We start from the raw sequence: 23,365 nt of genomic DNA on the forward strand, positions 1-23,365 counted from the left end.
TTTTTCAATATCATTGAATGCTTGCTGCTGATGTCATGTGGCAGTTTGTTTTATATCTCATATAATTATTTTAAACCTGTTGTTACAGTGTATTCAGTGCAGACCAAATAAAAGAACCAAAACTTCTTCAACGGTAACTTAACATCTGATAACATAATGATATTGTATACTGGTGCAATCACAAGGAGTTTGGTACAAATGATTCCTTGTACTATTATTTATTGATACTACAATATACTATTTGTATGAGTGTAGCGGATTCCACCACAAAATCATTACTGTCAGTAACTCTGTCGGCTACATAATAACACTGGGAATCACAGCAGTGGCTGTGTGATCATATTATGCCACCCACTACCAGGGCCGCCACCAGAAATTTTGGGGCCCTAACTCAGCTCAGGGGGTGGGCCCCCTGGGGCCCGCCTCCAATCCCGCCCACAGGGTCCGCCTGCAAATCCCGCCCACAGGAATACACACAGACACAAAAACACACACTGATACAAAAGGACACAGACACACACACACACACACACAAGAATACATACTAACAGACATACATACTGAAACAGAAAGACACGCATATAGGCATATGTACTGACACACACATACTGAGACATATACACATTTACAGACACACAGGCATACATAGTGACAGATAGACACATACTAACATACATACAGACACACATGCATGAGGACTTACACATATATACACCGACATTACATACATACACACAGACATACATTAATTCATACTGGCATACATACATATATACATACAGACATACAGACATACAGACATACAGACATACACACACATACATAGTCACAGACTTTCTGACATACACACAGACATACACACAGACATTCTGACATACACACAGACATTCTGACATATACACAGACATTCTGACATACACACAGACATTCTGACATACATACAGACATACTAACATACACACAAACATACTGACATACGTACAGACATTCTGACATACACACAGACATACTGACATACGTACAGACATACTGACATACAAAGACATTCTTACATACATACTGACATACACACAGAGATACTGACATACACACAGACATACTGACATACACGCAGACATACTGACATATGCACAGACATACTGACATAACATACGTACAGACATACTGACATACACACAACAATACTGACATACACACAGACATACTGACATACGTACAGACATACTGACATACACACAGACATACTGACATACATACAGATATTCTGATATACATACAGACATACTGACATACACACATACATTCTGACATACACACAGACATTCTGACATACACACAGACATTCTGACATACACACAGACATTCTGACATACACACAGACATACTGACATAAATAGAGACATACTGACATAAATAGAGACATACTGACATAAATAGAGACATACTGACATACATACAGACATTCTGACATACATACAGACATACATACATTCTGACATACACACAGACATTCTGACATACATACAGACATTCTGACATACATACAGACATTCTGACATACATACAGACATACAGACATTCTGTCATACATACAGACATACTGTCATACATACAGACATACTGACATACACACAGACATACATACATTCTGACATACACACAGACATTCTGACATACATACAGACATTCTGACATACATACAGACATACATACATTCTGACATACACACAGACATTCTGACATACATACAGACATGCTGACATACATACAGACATTCTGACATACATACAGACATACAGACATTCTGACATACACACAGACATACTGACATACATACAGGTATTCTGTCAGACATACAGACATACTGTCATACATACAGACATACTGACATACACACAGACATACATACATTCTGACATACACACAGACATTCTGACATACATACAGACATTCTGACATACATACTGACATACACACAGACACACAGACATACGGACATACACACAGACATACTAACATACATACAGATATTCTGACATACATACAGACATACTGACATACATGATACAGACATTCTGACATACACACAGACATTCTAACATACACACAGACATACTGACATACATACTGACATGGCTCAGATCTTTTTTCGCTTGCCCATTTTTGCTGCTTCCAACACATGAAATTTAAGAACAGACCGTTCACTTGCTGCCTAAGATATCCCACTCCTTGACATGTGACATTGTAATGATATCATCAAAGTCATTCACTTCACCTACCAGTGGTTTTATCGTTGTGGATTATCAGTGCATACAGCCAACGAGGATCCTGGTAACCAAGTAGACATCCAAAACAGACATTCCCAGCTAGGGAACAGAAATGCTGGCCAACATTATCATTTACAAAATGTGAAAAATGGTAACTGCCACAATAATTGGAATATTTGCAGTTTATGTGAATTCTACTAGAGTTAAAGATCATACTTTTTGACTGAGAAATATGGTGAAACTAATTTTCTGATTTAATTTGCTTTCTGTTTATTTTTCAATATCATTAAATGCTTGCTGCTGATGTCATGTGGCAGTTTGTTTTATATCTCATATAATTATTTTTAAACCTGTTGTTACAGTGTATTCAGTGCAGACCAAATAAAAGAACCAAAACTTCTTCAACGGTAACTTAACATCTGATAACATAATGATATTGTATACTGGTGCAATCACAAGGAGTTTGGTACAAATGATTCCTTGTACTATTATTTATTGATACTACAATATACTATTTGTATGAGTGTAGCGGATTCCACCACAAAATCATTACTGTCAGTAACTTTGTCGGCTACATAATAACACTGGGAATCACAGCAGTGGCTGTGTGATCATATTATGCCACCCACTACCAGGGCCGCCACCAGAAATTTTGGGGCCCCTAACTCAGCTCAGGGTCTGGGCCCCCTGGGGCCCGCCTTCAATCCTGCCCACAGGGTCCGCCTCCAAATCCCGCCCACAGGAATACACACAGACACAAAAACACACACTGATACAAAAGGACACAGACACACACATACACAAAAATACATACTAACAGACACACATACTGAAACAGAAATACACGCATACAGGCATATGTACTGACACACACATACTGAGACATACACACATATACAGACACACAGGCATACATAGTGACAGATAGACACATACTAACATACATACAGACACACATGCATGAGGACTTACACATACATACACCGACATTACATACATACAAACAGACATACATGAATTCATACTGGCATACATACATATATACATACATACAGACATACTGACATACACACACATACATAGTCACAGACATTCTGACATACACACAGACTTTCTGACATACACACAGACATACACACATACATTCTGACATACACACAGACATTCTGACATGCACACATATATTCTAACATACACACAGACATACTGACATACATACAGACATACTAACATACACACATACATACTGACATACGTTCAGACATACTGACATACACAGACATTCTTACATACATACTGACATACACACAGACATACTGACATACGTACAGACATACTGACATACACACAGACATACTGACATACATACAGATATTCTGACATACACACATACATTCTGACATACACACAGACATACTGGCATACATACAGACATACTGACATACATACAGACATTCTGACATACATACAGACATGCATACATTCTGACATACATACAGACATACAGACATTCTGACATACACACAGACATACTGACATACATACAGACATTCTGACATGCATACAGACATACATACATTCTGACATACATACAGACATTCTGACATACGTACAGACATACAGACATTCTGACATACACACAGACATACTGACATACATACAGGTATTCTGACATACATACAGACATACTGATATACACACAGACATTCTGACATACACATAGACATACTGACTTACATACGTACATACATACATACATACTGACATACATACAGACATTCTGACATACATACTGCATACATACATTCTGACACACACAGACATTCTGACATACATACAGACATTCTGACATGCATACAGACATACTGACATGCATACTGACATACACACAGACATACTGACATACACACAGACATACAGACATACATACAGACATACTGACATGCATACAGACATTCTGACATACATACATACAGACATACATACATTCTGACATACACACAGACATTCTGACATACACACATACATTCTGACATACATACAGACATACTGACATACATACAGACATTCTGACATACATACAGACATACTGACATACACACAGACATTCTGACATACATACTGACATACACACACATACATACACACAGACTTTCTGACATACACACAGACATACACACATACATTCTGACATACACACAGACATTCTGACATACACACATACATTCTAACATACACACAGACATACTGACATACATACAGACATACTAACATACTAACATACACACATACATACTGACATACGTACAGACATACTGACATACACAGACATTCTTACATACATACTGACATACACACAGATATACTGACATACACACAGACATACTGACATACACACAGACATACTGACGTACGTACAGACATACTGACGTACGTACAGACATACTGACATACACACAGACATACTGACATACATACAGATATTCTGACATACATACAGACATACTGACATACACACAGACATTCTGACATACACACAGACATACTGACATACATACAGACATACTGACATACATACAGACATTCTGACATACATACAAACATACATACATTCTGACATACATACATACATTCTGACATACATACAGACATACAGACATTCTGACATACACACAGACATTCTGACATACACACAGACATACTGACATACATACAGACATTCTGACATACATACAGACATACATACATTCTGACATACACACAGACATACTGACATACATACAGGTATTCTGACATACATACAGACATACTGACATACACACAGACATTCTGACATACACATAGACATACTGACATACATACGTACATACATACATACCGACATACATACAGACATTCTGACATGCATACTACATACATACATTCTGACATACACACAGACATTCTGACATACATACAGACATTCTGACATACATACAGACATTCTGACATACATACTGACATACACACAGACATACTGACATACATACAGATATTCTGACATACATACAGACATACTGACATACACACAGACATTCTGACATACACACAGACATACTGACATACATACAGACATACTGACATACATACAGACATTCTGACATACATACAGACATACATATATTCTGACATACATACAGACATTCTGACATACATACAGACATACAGACATTCTGACATACACACAGACATTCTGACATACACACAGACATACTGACATACATACAGACATTCTGACATACATACAGACATACATACATTCTGACATACACACAGACATTCTGACATACATACAGACATGCTGACATACATACAGACATTCTGACATACATACAGACATACTGACATACACACAGACATTCTGACATACATACAGACATACATACATTCTGACATACACACAGACATTCTGACATACATACAGACATGCTGACATACATACAGACATTCTGACATACATACAGACATACTGACATACACACAGACATTCTGACATACATACAGACATTCTGACATACACACAGACATACTGACATACACACAGCCATTCTAACATACACACAGACATTCTAACATACACACAGACATACTGACATACATACAGACATTCTGACATACATACAGACACAATCTTTCAAAATACAATGTAATCAACTGTATTTGAGTTCTCATTTTAAATGACATCACTTTATATTTAGAAAACACAATACTGTATAAACAAACAAAAAAGTATATTCTTAGATTCATCCTATTATGTTATATGTGTTTAATGCCCGTTAGGGTATAGAGATTATCTAATATTATATTGCTTACTTTTCATACCATCTCAATTGAAAACTGCCTATTTTTTATTATTACAATTTGTTCATTTATATTTTTTATATAGCATATAATTACTTTATTAATGTAATAATTTATTTATTCTGCAATTATACTGTATTTATATTGATACACGAGCAATAGTCTTCTTTTCAAATATTCTATCAATTTTTTTCTAAATTATTTACATACAATATAATACGAAACATGTTGATAGCTTCAGAAATTAATTAATTAATTCAAAATATTGACCGTTCAACTTTTTTATTCATGTCTTTTATATTTTTATCCATATGTAAATTTAAACAAAACACACCAGGTCCATATTGGCGCTCAATCCATTTATCCATTTTTTCTGTATGAACTACTCTCCAATCAGGATAAACATGTTCAAATTCTAAAAAATGTTTTTAGCCCCTTAGTGACCATACAGTTTTTCAATTTTCTTACCGTTTTGGACCAGGGCTGTTTTTACATTTCTGCAGTGTTTGTGTTTACCTGTAATTTTCCTTTTACTCATTAACTTTACCCACAGATATTATATACCGTTTTTCTTGCCATTAAATGGTCTTTCTAAAGATACCATTATTTTCATTATATCATATAATTTACTATACATTTTTTTTTATAAATAAAAAACACACTTTTTCAAACTTTGACCCCCAAAATCCATTGCACATCTACAACCGCCAAAAATGTTGTCCTGATCTTAGAAATACCCAATGTTATCATGTTCTTAGCTTTTTTTGCAAGTTATAGGGCAGTAAGTACAAGTAGTACTTTGCTATTTCCAAACCATTTTTTTTCAAAATCATCGCAAGTTACATTCTAACACTGATGTCTGTCAGGAATCCCTGAATAACCCTTCACATGTACACTGCTCAAAACAATAAAAGGAACACTTAAACAACACAATGTAACTCCATTCAATCACACTTCTGTGAAATCAAACTGTCCACTTAGGAAGCAACACTGAGTGCCAATCAATTTCACATGCTGTTGTGCAAATGGGAAAGACAACAGGTGGAAATTATAGGCAATTAGCAAGACACCCCCAATAAAGGGGTGGTTCTGCAGGTGGTGAACATAGACCACTTCTCAGTTCCTATGCTTCCTGGCTGATGTTTTGGTCACTTTTGAATGCTGGCGGTGCTTTCACTCTAGTGGTAGCATGAGACGGAGTCTACTGGCTCAGGTAGTGCAGCTCATCCAGGATGGCACATCAATGCGAGCTGTGGCAAGAAGGTTTGCTGTGTCTGTCAGCGTAGTGTCCAGAGCATGGAGGCGCTACCAGGAGACAGGCCAGTACATCAGGAGACGTGGAGGAGGCCGTAGGAGGGCAAAAACCCAGCAGCAGGACCGCTACCTCCGCCTTTGTGCAAGGAGGAACAGGAGGAGCACTGCCAGAGAACTGCAAAATGACCTCCAGCAGGCCACAAATGTGCATGTGTCTGCTTGAACGGTCAGAAACAGACTCCATGATGGTGGTATGAGGGCCCGACGTCCACAGGTGGGGTTTGTGCTTACAGCCCAACACCGTGCAGGACGTTTGGCATTTGGCAGAGAACACCAAGATTGGCAAAATCGCCACTGGTGCCCCGTGCTCTTCACAGATAAAAGCAGGTTCACACTGAGCACATGTGACAGATGTGACAGAGTCTGGAGACGCCGTGGAGAACGTTCTGCTGTATGCAACATCCTCCAGCATGACCGGTTTGGCAGTGGGTCATTAATGGTGTGGGGTGGCATTTCTTTGGGGGTCCGCACAGCCCTCCATGTGCTCGCCAGAGGTAGCCTGACTGCCATTAGGTACCGAGATGAGATCCTCAGACCCCTTGTGAGACCATATGCTGGTGTGGTTGGCCCTGGGTTCCTTCTAATGCAAGACAATGCTAGACTCATGTAGCTGCAGTGTGTCAGCAGTTCCTGCAAGACGAAGGCATTGATGCTATGGACTGGCCTGCCCATTCCCCAGACCTGAATGCAATTGAGCACATCTGGGACATCATGTCTTGCTCCATCCACCAACGTCACGTTGCACCACAGACTGTCCAGGAGTTGGCAGATGCTTTAGTCCAGGTCTGGGAGGAGATCCCTCATGAGACCGTCCACCACCTCATCAGGAGCATGCACAGGCATTGTAGGGAAGTCATACAGGCACGTGGAGACCACACACACTACTGAGCCTCATTTTGACTTGTTTTAAGGACATTACATCAAAGTTGGATCAGCCTGTGGTGTGTTTTTCCACTTTAATTTCGAGTGTGACTCCAAATCCAGACCTCCATGGGTTGAAAAATTTGATTTCCATTTTTTTATTTTTGTGTGATTTTGTTGTCAGCACATTCAACTATGTAAACAACAAAGTATTTCAGAAGAACATTTAATTTATTCAGATCTAGGATGTGTTATTTTTGTGTTCTCTTTATTTTTCGGAGCAGTGTATATAATTTTTTTTTTTTTTTTAATTCTTTATTTTTGAGTGCAGTGTTAAATTTACATTTCAGCATTATCACATAGCTTCAGAGGTAGAGTAACAATGTATCTGTTAACGTCATCATGGTGTGCTGCACTTTTTTTTGTTTTTAGTACATAAGTTATAGCAGTTTACAAACAGGCGTACCAGCAAACATGCTGAACAAAATATGAGGGTAAAGATTGAAATAAGTTTGTAATTTAGTGTTTGTAGTGTTTAGTTTCAGTGTATGTAGTGTAGGTTAAGTTAATAGTTAGATGAGTAGCGTGCAGTTCTTCTATTAGCGTAGACATCAATATATTGTGTAACATAAGGAGCTGTGTTGGGGTTTCAAGATGTTGTGTGCATACCGGTGAGTGTCTTCTAGTAAGAAGAGTAATGTTATTCAGGCTAAGCATGCTATCTATGAACATATTCCTTCAGGCATGACAATGGTTAGACAAACATGTGAAAGCAGAGGACATAATACTTCTCATTTTGTTTGTCGTGGAAACCATTAAAATAACTCAAGAGTAAAGCTACAAAAAACAATAACAACAACAAGGATAATGGTTTCTTGTTTCAGGACTATGGTATGTGTGGACCTCGTATGAGCAGGCTGTAGTGTAGCGATATGTTGTTAGTGTGTAGGCTAGGGTGCATGAGAAATGCAGGCTAGTAACACAGTTATGGTATCATACATTCTGAGTGTTGTGTGTGACTGTCATAAGGCAATTACAGCGTGGGTTAAAGTGTGCATAAAGCATTTGTCAGTATGTTATCACTTATAACTTTGCTTATCTGCAGGTTAGTGAGTCCGTGGCAGTTCAGCGTTAGGCATGTCAGCCATGTAGATAAAATGCAACAGGCGTCTCAATGAAGGATACAGCAGGCGTGAGACACATGTAGCTAGTCCACTCCCGGCCCTTAACCCACGCCAGTTCTCGAGGCCTGTCGCCTGGCAGCAAGGTTCTGTTCGGCAGTATGGAGTATCCAGCCGTCTCGCGGGAAGCAGGAGGTCATGTTGGCAGCGGTGTCAGAGCTCCGTTCTCCGCCATAGCCCCTAAACTGGACATCTCTGCTGTGGAGGTCTGCTCCGGTGTTGCTGTGCGGGGTGTGTATCCTTTCTGCCTTCTGTGTTGCGGCGTTGGCCGGGAGGGTTTGAAGCTTGCTGCGTTGGGTGCCGGGGTTTTGGTCGATGGGAATACTCGTGTGCTTGGGTTGTTTAAAGATCCTGGTGTCGCTTGCTTGTGGATTGTAGCGTGCTCCCCAGAGGTATGGCACCCTTTCCCGCCTCAAGGCCCGCTGGAGTCTGCGTTGCCGGATGGCCTTCCTGGAGGCTCGTGGTATTTGCACGTAGTGGCTACGTCTCGTTGCCGGTCTTATCCACGAGGCCACCATGGTGTTCGCTTGGTGGGGGGTTGCTCCACTGCTCTGCAGAGCATCCCTGAAGCTCGCGCAGAGCCGATCGAAGAGCTCCAGCGGGGACATGGGTGGCTGGGTGTGGGTTTTCCGCCCTCTTGGTTTGTGCCGAGCGGCCATTTTGGCTGTGCCCCATGTGCCTGGCGTTACCGCGTTTCTTGTAGCTGGCGTCCCTGCTTTCCAGTCTGGTCGGTATGTCCAGTGGGGACCGGGATGACCCCCACCGGTCCAGAGGGGGGAGGGGAAGGCTGAGTCGATTTTGCTCGAGGGCTCTTGCGCCGAGGAGAGCGGCCGTCTCCCCCCGGCTTCAGCCCCAGTAGGCCGCATTTGGATCTCTGCTTTCCTGGTCCTGACGGGCCTCGGGATGGTATCGTTAGGTGCAGTGGGGCACTCCCTACATGGGTGGTGCACCCTCAGGCGTCTTTGGGCTTTAAAACTGCCGCTTATGTCCCGAAATCTGCCCGCCAGGCAGGAGCTCATGTCAGACACGTCTGCACGGCTCAGTGGTCAGGCTCCGCCCCCTCGCAACTGTTTTTAAAGAGAATCACTTGATGCATAGTTAGCAGTGTGTTGATTTCAAACCACACATGCAAAAAAAATCAGTGTATATAATTTTTAAACGAAGACATCCCAAGGTATTAAACTTTGGGTATTTTGATTCAATTCATGCTCTTTTCATGCAACCATTTTATCACCAATCTATGCCAAATAAAAAAAAAAATTATGGTGATTTTTTTTTACACACATAGCAATTTAAGAATACATGTACTGAGAACTTTAAGGGTTACTGCCGAAGAACACCCCTAATATTTGTTCAGCAACATCTCCTGAGTACAGTGATACCACTCATGTCATCATGCACCTATGTCCTATTTGGTACATTTTTTAAGCCGGCCAATGTAATTTACCCCCATAAAACCATATATTTTTTAAATGTAGACACGCTAGGGTATTTCAAATGATGGTATTATAACACTTTCCGTGCACTTATTCTACCACCAGTCTTTCCCAAACCTTTGGATAGTAATTTTTTTGTGTTATTTCTCTCTCACATTGTACTTTAGGCATGTATTCTCAGTTCCTGTTATGTGTTACTGACAAAGAACACCCCAATATGTGATCAGCAACATCTCCTGAGTACAGTGATACCACCCATGCAGGCCCGGACTGGCCATCGGGCAAACCGGGCAAATGCCCAGTGGGCCGCGATGGCCACGGGCCGAGGCCGGGGAGATCCAGCTGGTCTATGCAGGGCCGGCGCTATCCGAGCGGCGGCCCCGCTGTGTTGCATGAAGGGCCAGTGAGGGAGATCAAAGATCTCCCTCACCGGCGCACATGCAGCCGGCGGGGAGAGAGGGAGGGAGACAGCCAGCCTGGAGAGAGGAACCGGCGGAGCTCTAACTTGCAGCTGCGCCGGGTTTCTCTTGCTCGATCCGGGCTGTTGCCATGGCAACCGGTCAGGTCTCGTGACAGTGAGGCTAGAGTTCACTTACCACAAGGACCACCAGGGATGGATGTCAGCAGCCCACCTCCCCCCCCACCCCCCATTCAAGGCTACAGGTAAGAAGGGAAAGGGGGGGGATATCATCTATTTATTTTTATAATAAAAATAAAAAAATAAAAAAGACATCAATATTGGCATTTACCTGCCTCCCCCAATACACAATCCTTGCAAACACACACATCACCCTCACCCAGCACCCTAACACTCGCACAGCACCCTAGCTCACACAGCACCCTAACTAACACAGCACCCTAACACTCACACAGCATCCTAACACTCACGCAGCACCCTAACTCTCACACAGCACCCTAACTTACACAGCACCCTAACACTCACACAGCATCCTAACACTCACGCAGCACCCTAACTCACACAGCACCCTAACTCACACAGCACCCTAACACTCACACAGCATCCAAACACTCACGCAGCACCATAACTCTCACACAGCACCCTAACTCACACAGCACCCTAACACTCACACAGCACCCTAACACTCACACAGCACCCTAACACTCACACAGCATCCTAACACTCACACAGCACCCTAACACTCACACAGCACCCTAACACTCACACATCACCCTAACACATAGCACGCCCACATAGCACCCACACACAGCACCCACACACACAGCGCCCTCACACACACAAACTGCACCCTCACACACACATACTGCACCCCCCCCCCACACACACAGCACCCTCCCACACACACAGGACCTTCCCACACACACTATACTCCTCACAAATGCACACTACACCCCTCACACACACAGCAGCCCCCAAACACGCTGCACCACTCACACACACACTCACTAGATCTCCTATACGCACATGCCCTGGAAGAGCATTGAACCAACATGCTCACTTTGAGATGGGGCGTGCTTGTCATTGGGGATGAGAAAACACACCCTATCTGGCCCCGCCTCCTTTTCAGTGGGCCGCTGTGAATAAAAAATGCCTGGGACGAATTTTTTCCCCAGTCCGGCCCTGCACCCATGTATAGGTATGTCGGTTTCTCTGGGGGCTAAAAGACCTTATTTGGAGGGTGCGCATTTCAGTTTTCCAACTTGGAATTTTCACAGCTGGTCCCCATGTAATTTGCACCCATGTCCTATTTGGGACATTTTTGAAGCTGGCCAATGTAATTTACCTCATCAAACCATTTTTTTTTTTAAAGTGGACAACGCACGGTATTCAAAATGTGGTATGTCCACTATTTTTTAGTAGCAACTTAGTTACAAACCTTGGCCAAAATTTGCATTTCTATTTGTTTTTTGCATTTTTTACACATAAACTGCCATTTCACCGATGATCTTATCAGTATAATTCATTTTACTGCTCTAAAATAAAAATTATTTTTGTAATGTCTCACACGTACAACAGTACCCCTCAAGTATAGGTTTTATGGTGATTTTGGAAAGTTAGAGGGTCAAAAATAAGATTTGCCAATTTCTATTTTTGAAAATTGCTATTTGCCAGATTGTTGCCTTTGGAATGGTATGGCAGCCCAGAAATTAAAATTAACCCCACCATGACATACCATTTGAAAAAGAAGGTAGCCAAGGGTATTCAAAATGGGGTATGTCCAGTCTTATGTAGCAGCCACTTAGTCACAAACACTGGCCAAACTTAGCATTTATATTTGTTTGTGTGAGAAAAATGCAAAAAAACTAATATGAACGCTATTCCTTTGAGACCACATGTTAGCCCTGGAATAAGAATTACCCCCAAGATTGTAAACCATTTGCAAATTTAGACAACCCAGGGTATTCAAAACGCAATATGTCCAGTCTTTTGTAGTAGCCACTTAGTCACGAACGCTGGAGTTAGTGTTTTTATTAGTATTTTGCATTTTTTAAACAAAAACTGCTCTTTCACTGGGGATATCATCGTTGTGATACGTTTTACTGTTTTGAAACACTCATATTTGTGTTTAGCGAAGTCTCCTAAGTATAACACTACCCCCGTGTACTGGTTTTATAGTGTTTTTGAAAGTTACAGGGTCAAATATAAGGCTTGCCTATTTCATTTTTTTCATTGAAATTTGCCAAATTGGTTATGGTGCCTTTGAGACCGTATGGTAGCCCAGGAATAAGAATTACCGTCTGATGGCATACCATTTGCAAAAGTAGACAACCCAAGGTATTGCAAATAGGGTATATGTCCAGTATTTTCTAGTAGCCACTTAGGCACAAACACTGGCCAAAGTTAGCGTTCATATTCTTGTTTGCATTTTTCACACACAAGCAAATATAAATGCTAACTTTGGCCAGTGTTTGTGACTAAGTGGCTGCTATAAAACACTGGACATACCCCATTTTAAATACCCTGGGTTGTCTACTTTTTCAAATTGTATGTCAAGGTAGGGTTAATTTTCATTTCTGGGCTGCCATTCCGTCTCAAAGGCAACATAGCCAATCTGGCAAATAGCAATTTACAAAAATAGAAATTGGCAAATCTTATGTTTGAAACAAAAAGGAAAGTGGGATGGAACAGCGCTACAGAACTGATCACAGTAAGGAACAAGGCTGCACACCTGGGGGGAAGGGTAACCCTCAAAACCTTCAAAGAACTGAGAAGACACAAAACAGCGTGTACAGGGTGCACCAAATAAAACCGAAAAATACCAAAAAGGTACCAAAAGCAAGCAAACAAAGTCTCTTGGTATCAAATGTATTTATTCATGAATTTATAAAACGTCTTGAGTCAAATCCTCAGCATTATACGAAAAAGAAAAAAACAGTGGTGCAATAACGTATAGGAGTGTGGCCACAAACAACACTAAGGTTAAAAAGTGCCAACTCACATTTATGAGAGCTATAACCAGCTACAGGTAAAACAGCATACAATGATATTTAAACTCCCCACATGTGTAATATTCCTTTGACGATAACCAGCTCCAGGTAAAACAGCGTACAGTGGTATTTAAACTCTCCACATATGGGAAATTCATTTGACAGCCTTTGCAGAGTAGATCACATGAAATAAAATCACAAGAGAAGGCCCATAGTGCTCTTTATAAGTAAAAGTGCACGATATAATAAGAAATGTACTTACAATTTTCAGAGCAGACAAACCGCTCTATGTACCAGGCCTGGGTGAAATAATCCCCACCTAGGATTCTTTAGGTGATGGTACTGGAACTTCAGATTGTAGGTTGTGCCAGGTAAAAGTGAATATAAAAATATATAAAATAAAAGTAGAGAGACTAACCAAGATATATAGGCAGTCCAAAACAAATACTTTTATTAAACAATAGATAAAAACACAACGTGTTTCGCCCTAATAGGTTTTATCAAGTGTAAAAACAAATACTTTGCAGTATACATTTATATATAGGTAGCTGAATGACATACATTTTAATTTTAGCACCAAAATGACATCATCGTCATGTGACCGTGATCACATGACTTTGCTTGGTACAGTACGTATAATTAGTTAAAACAATATTTTGTTTTAAATTTAAAAGTAAATGAAAACATTTTGGTGATAAATACTAAATGTATAATTGTGGTATTGGTATAAAATAATTAGAATTGGTAATATGAGCGGTATGTCGCGAAATTGCGGCAACCGCAAGTGGCTGAGTAATATCATAGACTGATATAAGTAACAGAAGGACAGAGATAAATCATATGGCTGATGATTAGTTTGGAGAAGAATATAAACAATATAGATGCGATCGGCAGAAATACCGCAGTAGCCATGAGGTGAAAGGGTGTATGGGAAATCTAGTCCCTTTAGACGAAATCACGTCCGAGTTACAGGACGTGATGGGAAAGGGGAGGCCATTTTGGGTAAGGTGCAAAGGTTCTCTATGATAGTGATAGAAAAGGCTATCTAAGCCTAAATTAAAGGAAAATAAAGAGGCAAATGATGTGAAACAGATATGGTAATAAAACAGAACTCCATAAAAATAAATAAAGGGACAGAACTATTAAGACCTCAATTTGTACACAGAATAATATAAACTTATAAAAACACATATACTCTGCATTTAAAATAGTGTATAGAATAATGAAGGTTAGCACATATATAAGTTATAAAAAATGTAAAAGATCAAAATCAGAATTCAAGTCTTTTGGTAATAATGTTTTTAAATTAAAAACCCATTCAATTTCGGTTCTACCTAAAATCTTTTTTATATCTCCTCCTCTCCATGGGATTGCACATATGTGGATAGCTGTAAATTTTAAAGCACATGGATTTTTTTAATGAAATGTTAAACAATGTTTTTGAGACCGTATGGTTCTCGTATCCATTTTTACAGTGTTTGGATATTCTTATTTTTAGGCTTCTAGATGTTATGCCCACATATTGGAGGCCACAAGGGCAGTCAAATAAGTAGACTTCATTTTTTTGATACAGTAGATGAAGTCCTTTATATTGTATGTTTTGTTAGTAACATTTGATCTAAATTGAGTGGTTTTGGTTGGAAGTGACCCTTGTGTAGTTTTACAAACAATGCATTTTCGGCATTTAAAGAAGCCTTTAACATTAGATAGGGTAACATGAGATAGGGTAGAGGGTTTGATTGTCTTGTTTTTTTGTATAGTTTTTGGTGAGAAGGGATTTAAAAATGGGGGCACCTCTAAAGATAATATTCAAATTTATAGGGATGATCTTCTTTAAGATAATCTTGTAATAGGATATGCCAATGTTTTTATATTATTTTTTTGATATCTCTATTTTTGTTATTATAGTCGAATATAATTGGAATGGATGGGTTGGTCTTTTTCTTTTTGGTACTTTTATCTCTATATGTGAGAAGACTATTTCTATCATTGGATTTTACTTTCGTGATTATAGAATTTAACTTATCTTCCGAATAATTTTTTTCTAAAAGCGTATTTTTCTAAATGGTGGTTTGTTCATCAAAATCTTCTGGTATAGCGCAATTTCTTTTTAGTCTTAAAAACTGGCTTATGGGGGCACTCTCAAGCCAGGGAGTATAATGACAGCTTTTCTGACCAATCACTGTATTTGTACAAACTAGTGATGTCGCGACCATAAAATTTTCCGTTTGCGAACGGCGAACGCAAACTTCCGCAAATGTTCGCGAACGGGCGAACCGGGCAAACCGCCATAGACTTCAATAGGCAGGCACATTTTAAAACCCACAGGGACTCTTTCTGGCCACAATAGTGATGGAAAAGTTGTTTCAAGGGGACTAACACCTGGACTGTGGCATGCCGGAGGGGGATCCATGGCAAAACTCCCATGGAAAATTACATAGTTGATGCAGAGTCTGGTTTTAATCCATAAAGGGCATAAATCACCTAACATTCCTAAATTGTTTGGAATCACGTGCTTTAAAACATCCGGTATGATGTTGTATCGATCAGGTAGTGTTACGCCCGCTTCACAGTGACAGACCAAACTCCCCGTTTAACGCACCGCAAACAACCGCAAACAGTCCATTTGCACAACCGCAAACTCCCCATTTGCACAAGGTTGGATCAGTGGTGTATCCTGGTTTTGTGCTGCCCTAGGCAGGACAACACTCAGACGCCCCCCTCCCGCGCCACCCCCACCCATCCCTTCCCTCGCCCCGCCTTCTAAATACACACACACACATTCACTGACAGATACGCATACACTAGCTAACAGAAACACACACACACTAACAGACACACTCACTAACAGACACTCACTAGCAGATACACACACTCACACTAACAGACACACACACACAGTCAGACACACACTAAGACATACAGACACACACACACACACACACACACACTAACAGACATACAGACACACACACACACTAACAGACACACAGACACACACTAACAGACATACACAGACACACTAACAGACATACACACACACTAACAGACATACACAGACACAATAACAGACACACACTAACAGACATACACACACACACACACACTAACAGACATACACACACACACTAACAGACACACACTAACAGACATACACACACTAACAGACACACAGACACACACTAACAGACATACACAGACACACTAACAGACATACACACTAACAGACATACACACACACTAACAGACATACACAGACACAATAACAGACACACACTAACAGACATACACACACACACACACTAACAGACATACACACACACACACTAACAGACACACCTTTGGGAATGCTGGGGGGGTTCCCTCTCTTCCTGGTGGTCCAGTGGCTGCTGGGCGGCGCTGGCGGGTGGCTGGCGAGGGAGCACTTCCTCTGAGCTGTCTGCTCAGCTCCCTCGCGCGCCGCAGAGTGAGGCTGGGAGCCGGAATATGACGCCAACCCAGCCGCCCGCCAGTGCCGCCCAGCAGATCTCCCGCCCAGAGGGCTTGTCAGTTAGCCGCAAGGCTATCAAGGCATTTGCCCTGGGCATTTGGGGGCGGCGTTTTTTGCCGCCCCCTGGACAATGCCGCCCAAGGCAAATGCCTTGTTTGCCTCGCGGCTAATACGCCCCTGGGTTGGATACCAAGCTAGCCATGTCCCGTTCCTTGTCCTCACTGATGTAATTGAAGGTCTCTTCCTCCACCCAGCCACGTACAACACCAAGGGTCCCCGAAAGGTGACAACAAGCCCCCTGTATTTTTTTTTAATGTACACTACTGTTACACCAGATATGAGTTGCACTGGTGTGACACTGTGCCCTGGCAGGCCCTGAAACGCACATGTGTGAAGGAAACTGACTGCTATTATTTCACAGTCAAATTTCTTTTTTTTTTTTTTTAATGCACACTATTGTTACACCAGATATGAGTTGCACTGGTGTGACACTGTGCCCTGGCAGGCCCTGAAACGCACACGTGTGAAGGAAACTGACTGCTATTATACTACAGTCAAAAAAGCTTTTGTTTTTTTTTAAATGCAAGCTATTGTGACACCAGATATGAGTGGTGGCACTGGGCAAGTGGGCACAGTATATGCTGTGAGCCTGACACACACGCTGGCAGGCAAGCAACTGCAATTAGATTACACAGGAAAAAAAAAAGCAGACTGATGTTCTAGCCCTAAAAATGGCTTTTTGGGGTGCTGTCCTTAGAGCAGAGATCAGATGAGTCCTTCAGGACTGTAGTGGAGCTCCGTAACCCCCCCCCCTCGGACCGGTGGGGGTTATCCTGGTCCACCCCTGAGAGGCTGTCTGGAGCTAATGGACACACAGAGCACAGCCGCCCAGGCTGACATACTCATCTGCGACTCTCCCAATATGGCGGCAGCTGCGTGTCCTCCTGGTACCAGCAAAGCATGGCAGGATATTGAGTCTAAGCTGGACAGACTCTTTAATCAATTTTGGAAGCAAATAACAAGCAGGAAGCCCCAACAAGCTCCACTACAGCCCCAACAAGCTCCACCACAGCTAAGCGAAGCAGTCCCCATTAAAATCCACCAACGCAAAAGGCATCGAAGACGGGACCGGAGGCACAAACAGAAATGCAGAGCCTGCCCGACGTCAAGCACTCGCCTCCACCTTAAGCCACCACAATCCTGCACCGGACGTGAAGCACCCCCGGGACAGATCCGACCACCCGACAAAACAAACTTCCACCACCTCAAGCCGCGAACCCGGCACTCAGCCAGAGACTTGCCTTTGTTGTTCCAGGTATCAGGAACTCCCAGGGTCTGCACCTGGCGCCCAGAAGGGATCGGATGAGCACAAGCAGTAAACAGCAGCCTGCCAAGCATGTCCCACTATAGCCGATCCTCCACACCATGCCTTTGATCACATAGTTACATAGTTACCTAGCTGAAAAGAGACTTGCGTCCATCAAGTTCAGCCTTCCTCACATATGGTGTTTGCTGTTGATCCAAAAGAAGGCAAAAAAACCCAGTTTGAAGCACTTCCAATTTTGCAACAAGCTAGGAAAAAAATTCCTTCTTGACCCCAGAATGGCAGTCAGATTTATCCTTCAATCTACATTGAAAGATTATATCCTTGAATATTCTGTTTTTGCAAGTATTAGCTGTTAGCTGTAGTAGCTGTTTGAACATCTGTATGGACTCTGATAAAACCACTTCTTCAGGCAGAGAATTCCACATCCTGATTGTTCTTACAGTAAAAAAACCTTTCCTTTGCCTTAGACGAAATCTTCTTTCTTCTAGTCTAAACGCATGACCTCGTGTCCTATGTATAGTCCGGTTTGTGAATAGATTTCCACACAATGGTTTGTATTGGCCTCGGATACATTTGTATAATGTTATCATATCCCCTCTCAGGTGACGTTTTTCTAAACTACATAGGTTTAAGTTTGTTAACCTTTCTTCATAGCTGATATGTTCCATTCCTTTTATTAATTTTGTAGCCCGCCTCTGCACTTTTTCTAGGGCCATAATATCCTTCTTTAGAACAGGTGCCCAAAATTGCACAGCATATTCAATGTGTGGTCTTACCAGTGATTTATAAAGAGGCAAAATGATATTCTCGTCCCGAGAATGAATGCCCTTTTTCATGCATGACAATACCCTACTGGCCTTGGCCACTGCTGATTGACATTGCACATTGTTGCATAGTTTGTTGTCTATAACAATTCCCAAGTCCTTTTCGTGTGTTGTTATCCCTAATTCGCTTCCATTAAGGGTATACGTTGCTTGTGTATTCTTTACGCCGAAGTGCATAACTTTGCATTTTTCAACATTAAATTTAATCTGCCATTTGAGTGCCCAGTCCTCCAGTCTATCTAAATCCTTCTGCAGCAAAGTAATATCTTGCTCTCATTGTATTATTTTACTAAGTTTTGTGTCATCTGCAAACACTGAAACATGACTTTCAATGCTGTCTTCAAGATCATTTATAAACATGTTAAATAGAAGGGGTCCCAGAACAGACCCCTGAGGGACACCACTTGCTACCTCTGTCCAGCTTGAAAATTTACCATTAACAACAACTCTTTGTACTCTTTTTTTAAGCCAATGTTCTACCCAAGAACAAGCATTTTCATCTAGACCGATTTCCTTGAGTTTGAACACTAATCTTCTGTGTGGAACTGTATCAAATGCCTTGGCAAAGTCCAAATAGATCACATCCACTGCAACAACCTGATCTATACTTCTACTTACTTCTTCGTAGAATGCAATCAAGTTAGTTTGACACGACCTGTGCTTCATAAAACCGTGCTGATTTTTGCTGATAACCATGTTCTTCTCAATGAATCCTTGAATATAATCCCTTAATAACCTTTCAAATATTTTACCAGCCACAGAAGTTAAGCTCACAGGTCTATAATTTCCAGGCAAGGATTTTGAACCCTTTTTGAATATAGGAACCACATCTGCCTTCCTCCAATCCTCCGGAACACTTCCTGAAAGAAAAGAATCTTGAAAGATTAAAAACAGAGGTTCACTTATTTCTACACTTAGTTCCTTAAGTACACGTGGATGGTTACCGTCAGGCCCTGGAGCTTTGTTTATATTAGCTTTCTTTAGTTGCTGCAGCACCTTGTCTTGAGTTAACCAATTACAATTATTCTGCAAGTTTTTAGTAGCAATCATTTGCACATTTATTTCCATGGGTTCTTCCTTAATATATACATGAACTGCTCTCTGCACATTAACTAATCGTAAAGTAGCAAGCGTTTAAACAGGTCCTTATTTCACCGCCTAAAGAGTTTATTGTCGTAGTTCCTTACTTGCCTTTACCTTAACCGTTCATGTATTATGTTATTCACTAGTCTCATCTCATGGGGCGACTCACACTTGATTTATAACTAGTGGTGGAGCTGATGATATAAATACACAGTTGATAATGTGCAAGCTACACCCTAAACATGACAGCCATCTTTCACAACAATGTACTGCTATATACTCATACCCTCAGTGCAACTAGCCATGATATACGCACGTTCAGCCTAGCATGCTCAAATATAACACACTTCTGTCTAAAAAATAATAATAATACAAAAAATAATACAAAAAAAAGAATGCAGCTTCAGAATTAATCTAAATTGTATGCTGTCTAGAAGGTGGGAGGGTCTGTGAGGGAGGGTCTGCTGCTGATTGGCTGGAATGTGTCTGCTGACTGTGAGGTACAGGGTCAAAGTTTACTCAATGATGAGTCCGTGGCGAACGCGAACAAACTATGTTCGCCAGGAACTATTCGCCAGCGAACCGTTCGGGACATCACTAGTACAAACCTTTTAAAAAAAAGGTTTTGTATATATTTACTGTACTACAGTAATACTGTACTAAATTTCACATACACCCTTTCACCTCGCGACTACCGCGGTATTTCTACCGACTGCATCTATGTAGTTTATATCCTTCTCCCAACTAATCATCAACCATATGATTTATCTCTGTCCTTCTGTTACTTATATCAGTCTATGATATTACTTAGCCACTTGCGGTTGCCGCTATTTCGTGACATATCGCTCGTGTTACCAATTCTAATTATTCAAACCATTTTACACCAATACCACAATTATACATTTAGTATTTATCACCAAATTGTTTTAATTTACTTTAAAATTTAAAACGAGCATTATTTCTGAATATTGTTTTGTGTTGTACATTTAATTACTGTTCTGATTGGTTTGTAAGCTTTGTGTCCCTGTCCCCCACAAGGTCCATGTGGGCGTATACCTTGCTTGGGGACTTGCATGAAAGGCCACCTGTGGCTTCCATTAAACAGACTTGTTTTACCCTTCATGAAGTCGAGGCTCATGTTTGGGGGATTGGAGAACTACATTCACTCTGGGGATTGCTATAATCACTATACTCCCCTGAGTATAATCACTAAGCTCTAGTAAGGAGAGGACTAGGAGAGGTCTACCTACTGGAAGCTGGATCCTGGTCTCGGGTCCAAGATGAGTGGAGGACGGCGAGACCCCAACCAAGCTGCGGCGGTTTGTGGGGTGTATTATATATATTCTTACACACATATATAATATACATTTAAAATAAAAAATACATTATATTTATTTATATGTATATATATATATATGTATGTGTATATATATATATATATATATTTATCCCCCAAACGCACATGTTTTTATTTCCTATTTATCTATAATGTATTATAAAATAATTAAAGCATTTCATAATATATTATACATATATTATGCGTATATATGATTACATTATAAGTGTATTTTGAGATATATGTATATGTATATACGCCGGTCCAGGTGAGTACTGGGGTGATTTTAGCCGCAAACGTGCAGGGTACGTCCGGTACAGCACTTCTTAATGGTGAAAAATATGTTGGCCTTAGGGCCAGTACCATTAAAATTAAAGAAAATGGTTGGTGTATAGACCAGCTCACAAAAAGGCTGCTCACAGACCTTCTGCACTTCTTGCAACATTTATTTAGTAAGACCTGGCTGATAAAGAGACAGCTTCAGATCCCAGCAGCTGTATTATGAAACTCGCTAGGCCAAATGCAGTTGCATAGGTTGCCCCAAATATATATATTATAATATTATTATATATTATACTATATTATATAAGAAATAGCATAATCAGTGTTTAGTAGATATAACCTAATTAAAACATGCATGCATTTAGTTATGCATTTTATTGGTGTCACATCTAAAAACAGCTTGCAAAAACTGCATATCTCTTGTCCAGACTTTCTGTGATTGTCCAATCACAGACTCCCCAATGCAGCTCATTGAGAAGTCTTTGCAAGGCAGGAGCTCTGGGCAATTGCTGCCTCTTGAGTTTAGCTTCACTGAGCTAAACAACCAGGAATTAATAGTATCTGTTATCTGATTGACAGCCAGATAGCCAGGGGGTATATCAAGGCTAATTTATAAAACAACCAATTTCTATTGACATCAAGCTGAGGTGCTTTAGGAGCCTAGAGTGTTCCTTTCAGTCTAGTTTGGCTATTTTTACCTTCAATTTTAATTTTAC

At 40.7% G+C, this 23,365-nt stretch overlaps 1 protein-coding gene across 1 annotated transcript in view; it reads left to right on the forward strand.

The window, feature by feature from the left end:
• The window catches only part of LOC134573698 (histo-blood group ABO system transferase 2-like), a 58,421-nt gene that overhangs the window by 18,852 nt on the left and 16,204 nt on the right, over window positions 1-23,365 (forward strand). The window contains exon 4 of the mRNA XM_063433481.1: window positions 89-133. Coding sequence (XP_063289551.1) covers window positions 89-133 — 45 coding nt within the window. The remainder of the gene's footprint in view (window positions 1-88; window positions 134-23,365) is intronic.

Source organism: Pelobates fuscus, chromosome 9 (assembly GCF_036172605.1).
Source record: "Pelobates fuscus isolate aPelFus1 chromosome 9, aPelFus1.pri, whole genome shotgun sequence".
Classification (NCBI taxonomy): domain Eukaryota; kingdom Metazoa; phylum Chordata; class Amphibia; order Anura; family Pelobatidae; genus Pelobates; species Pelobates fuscus.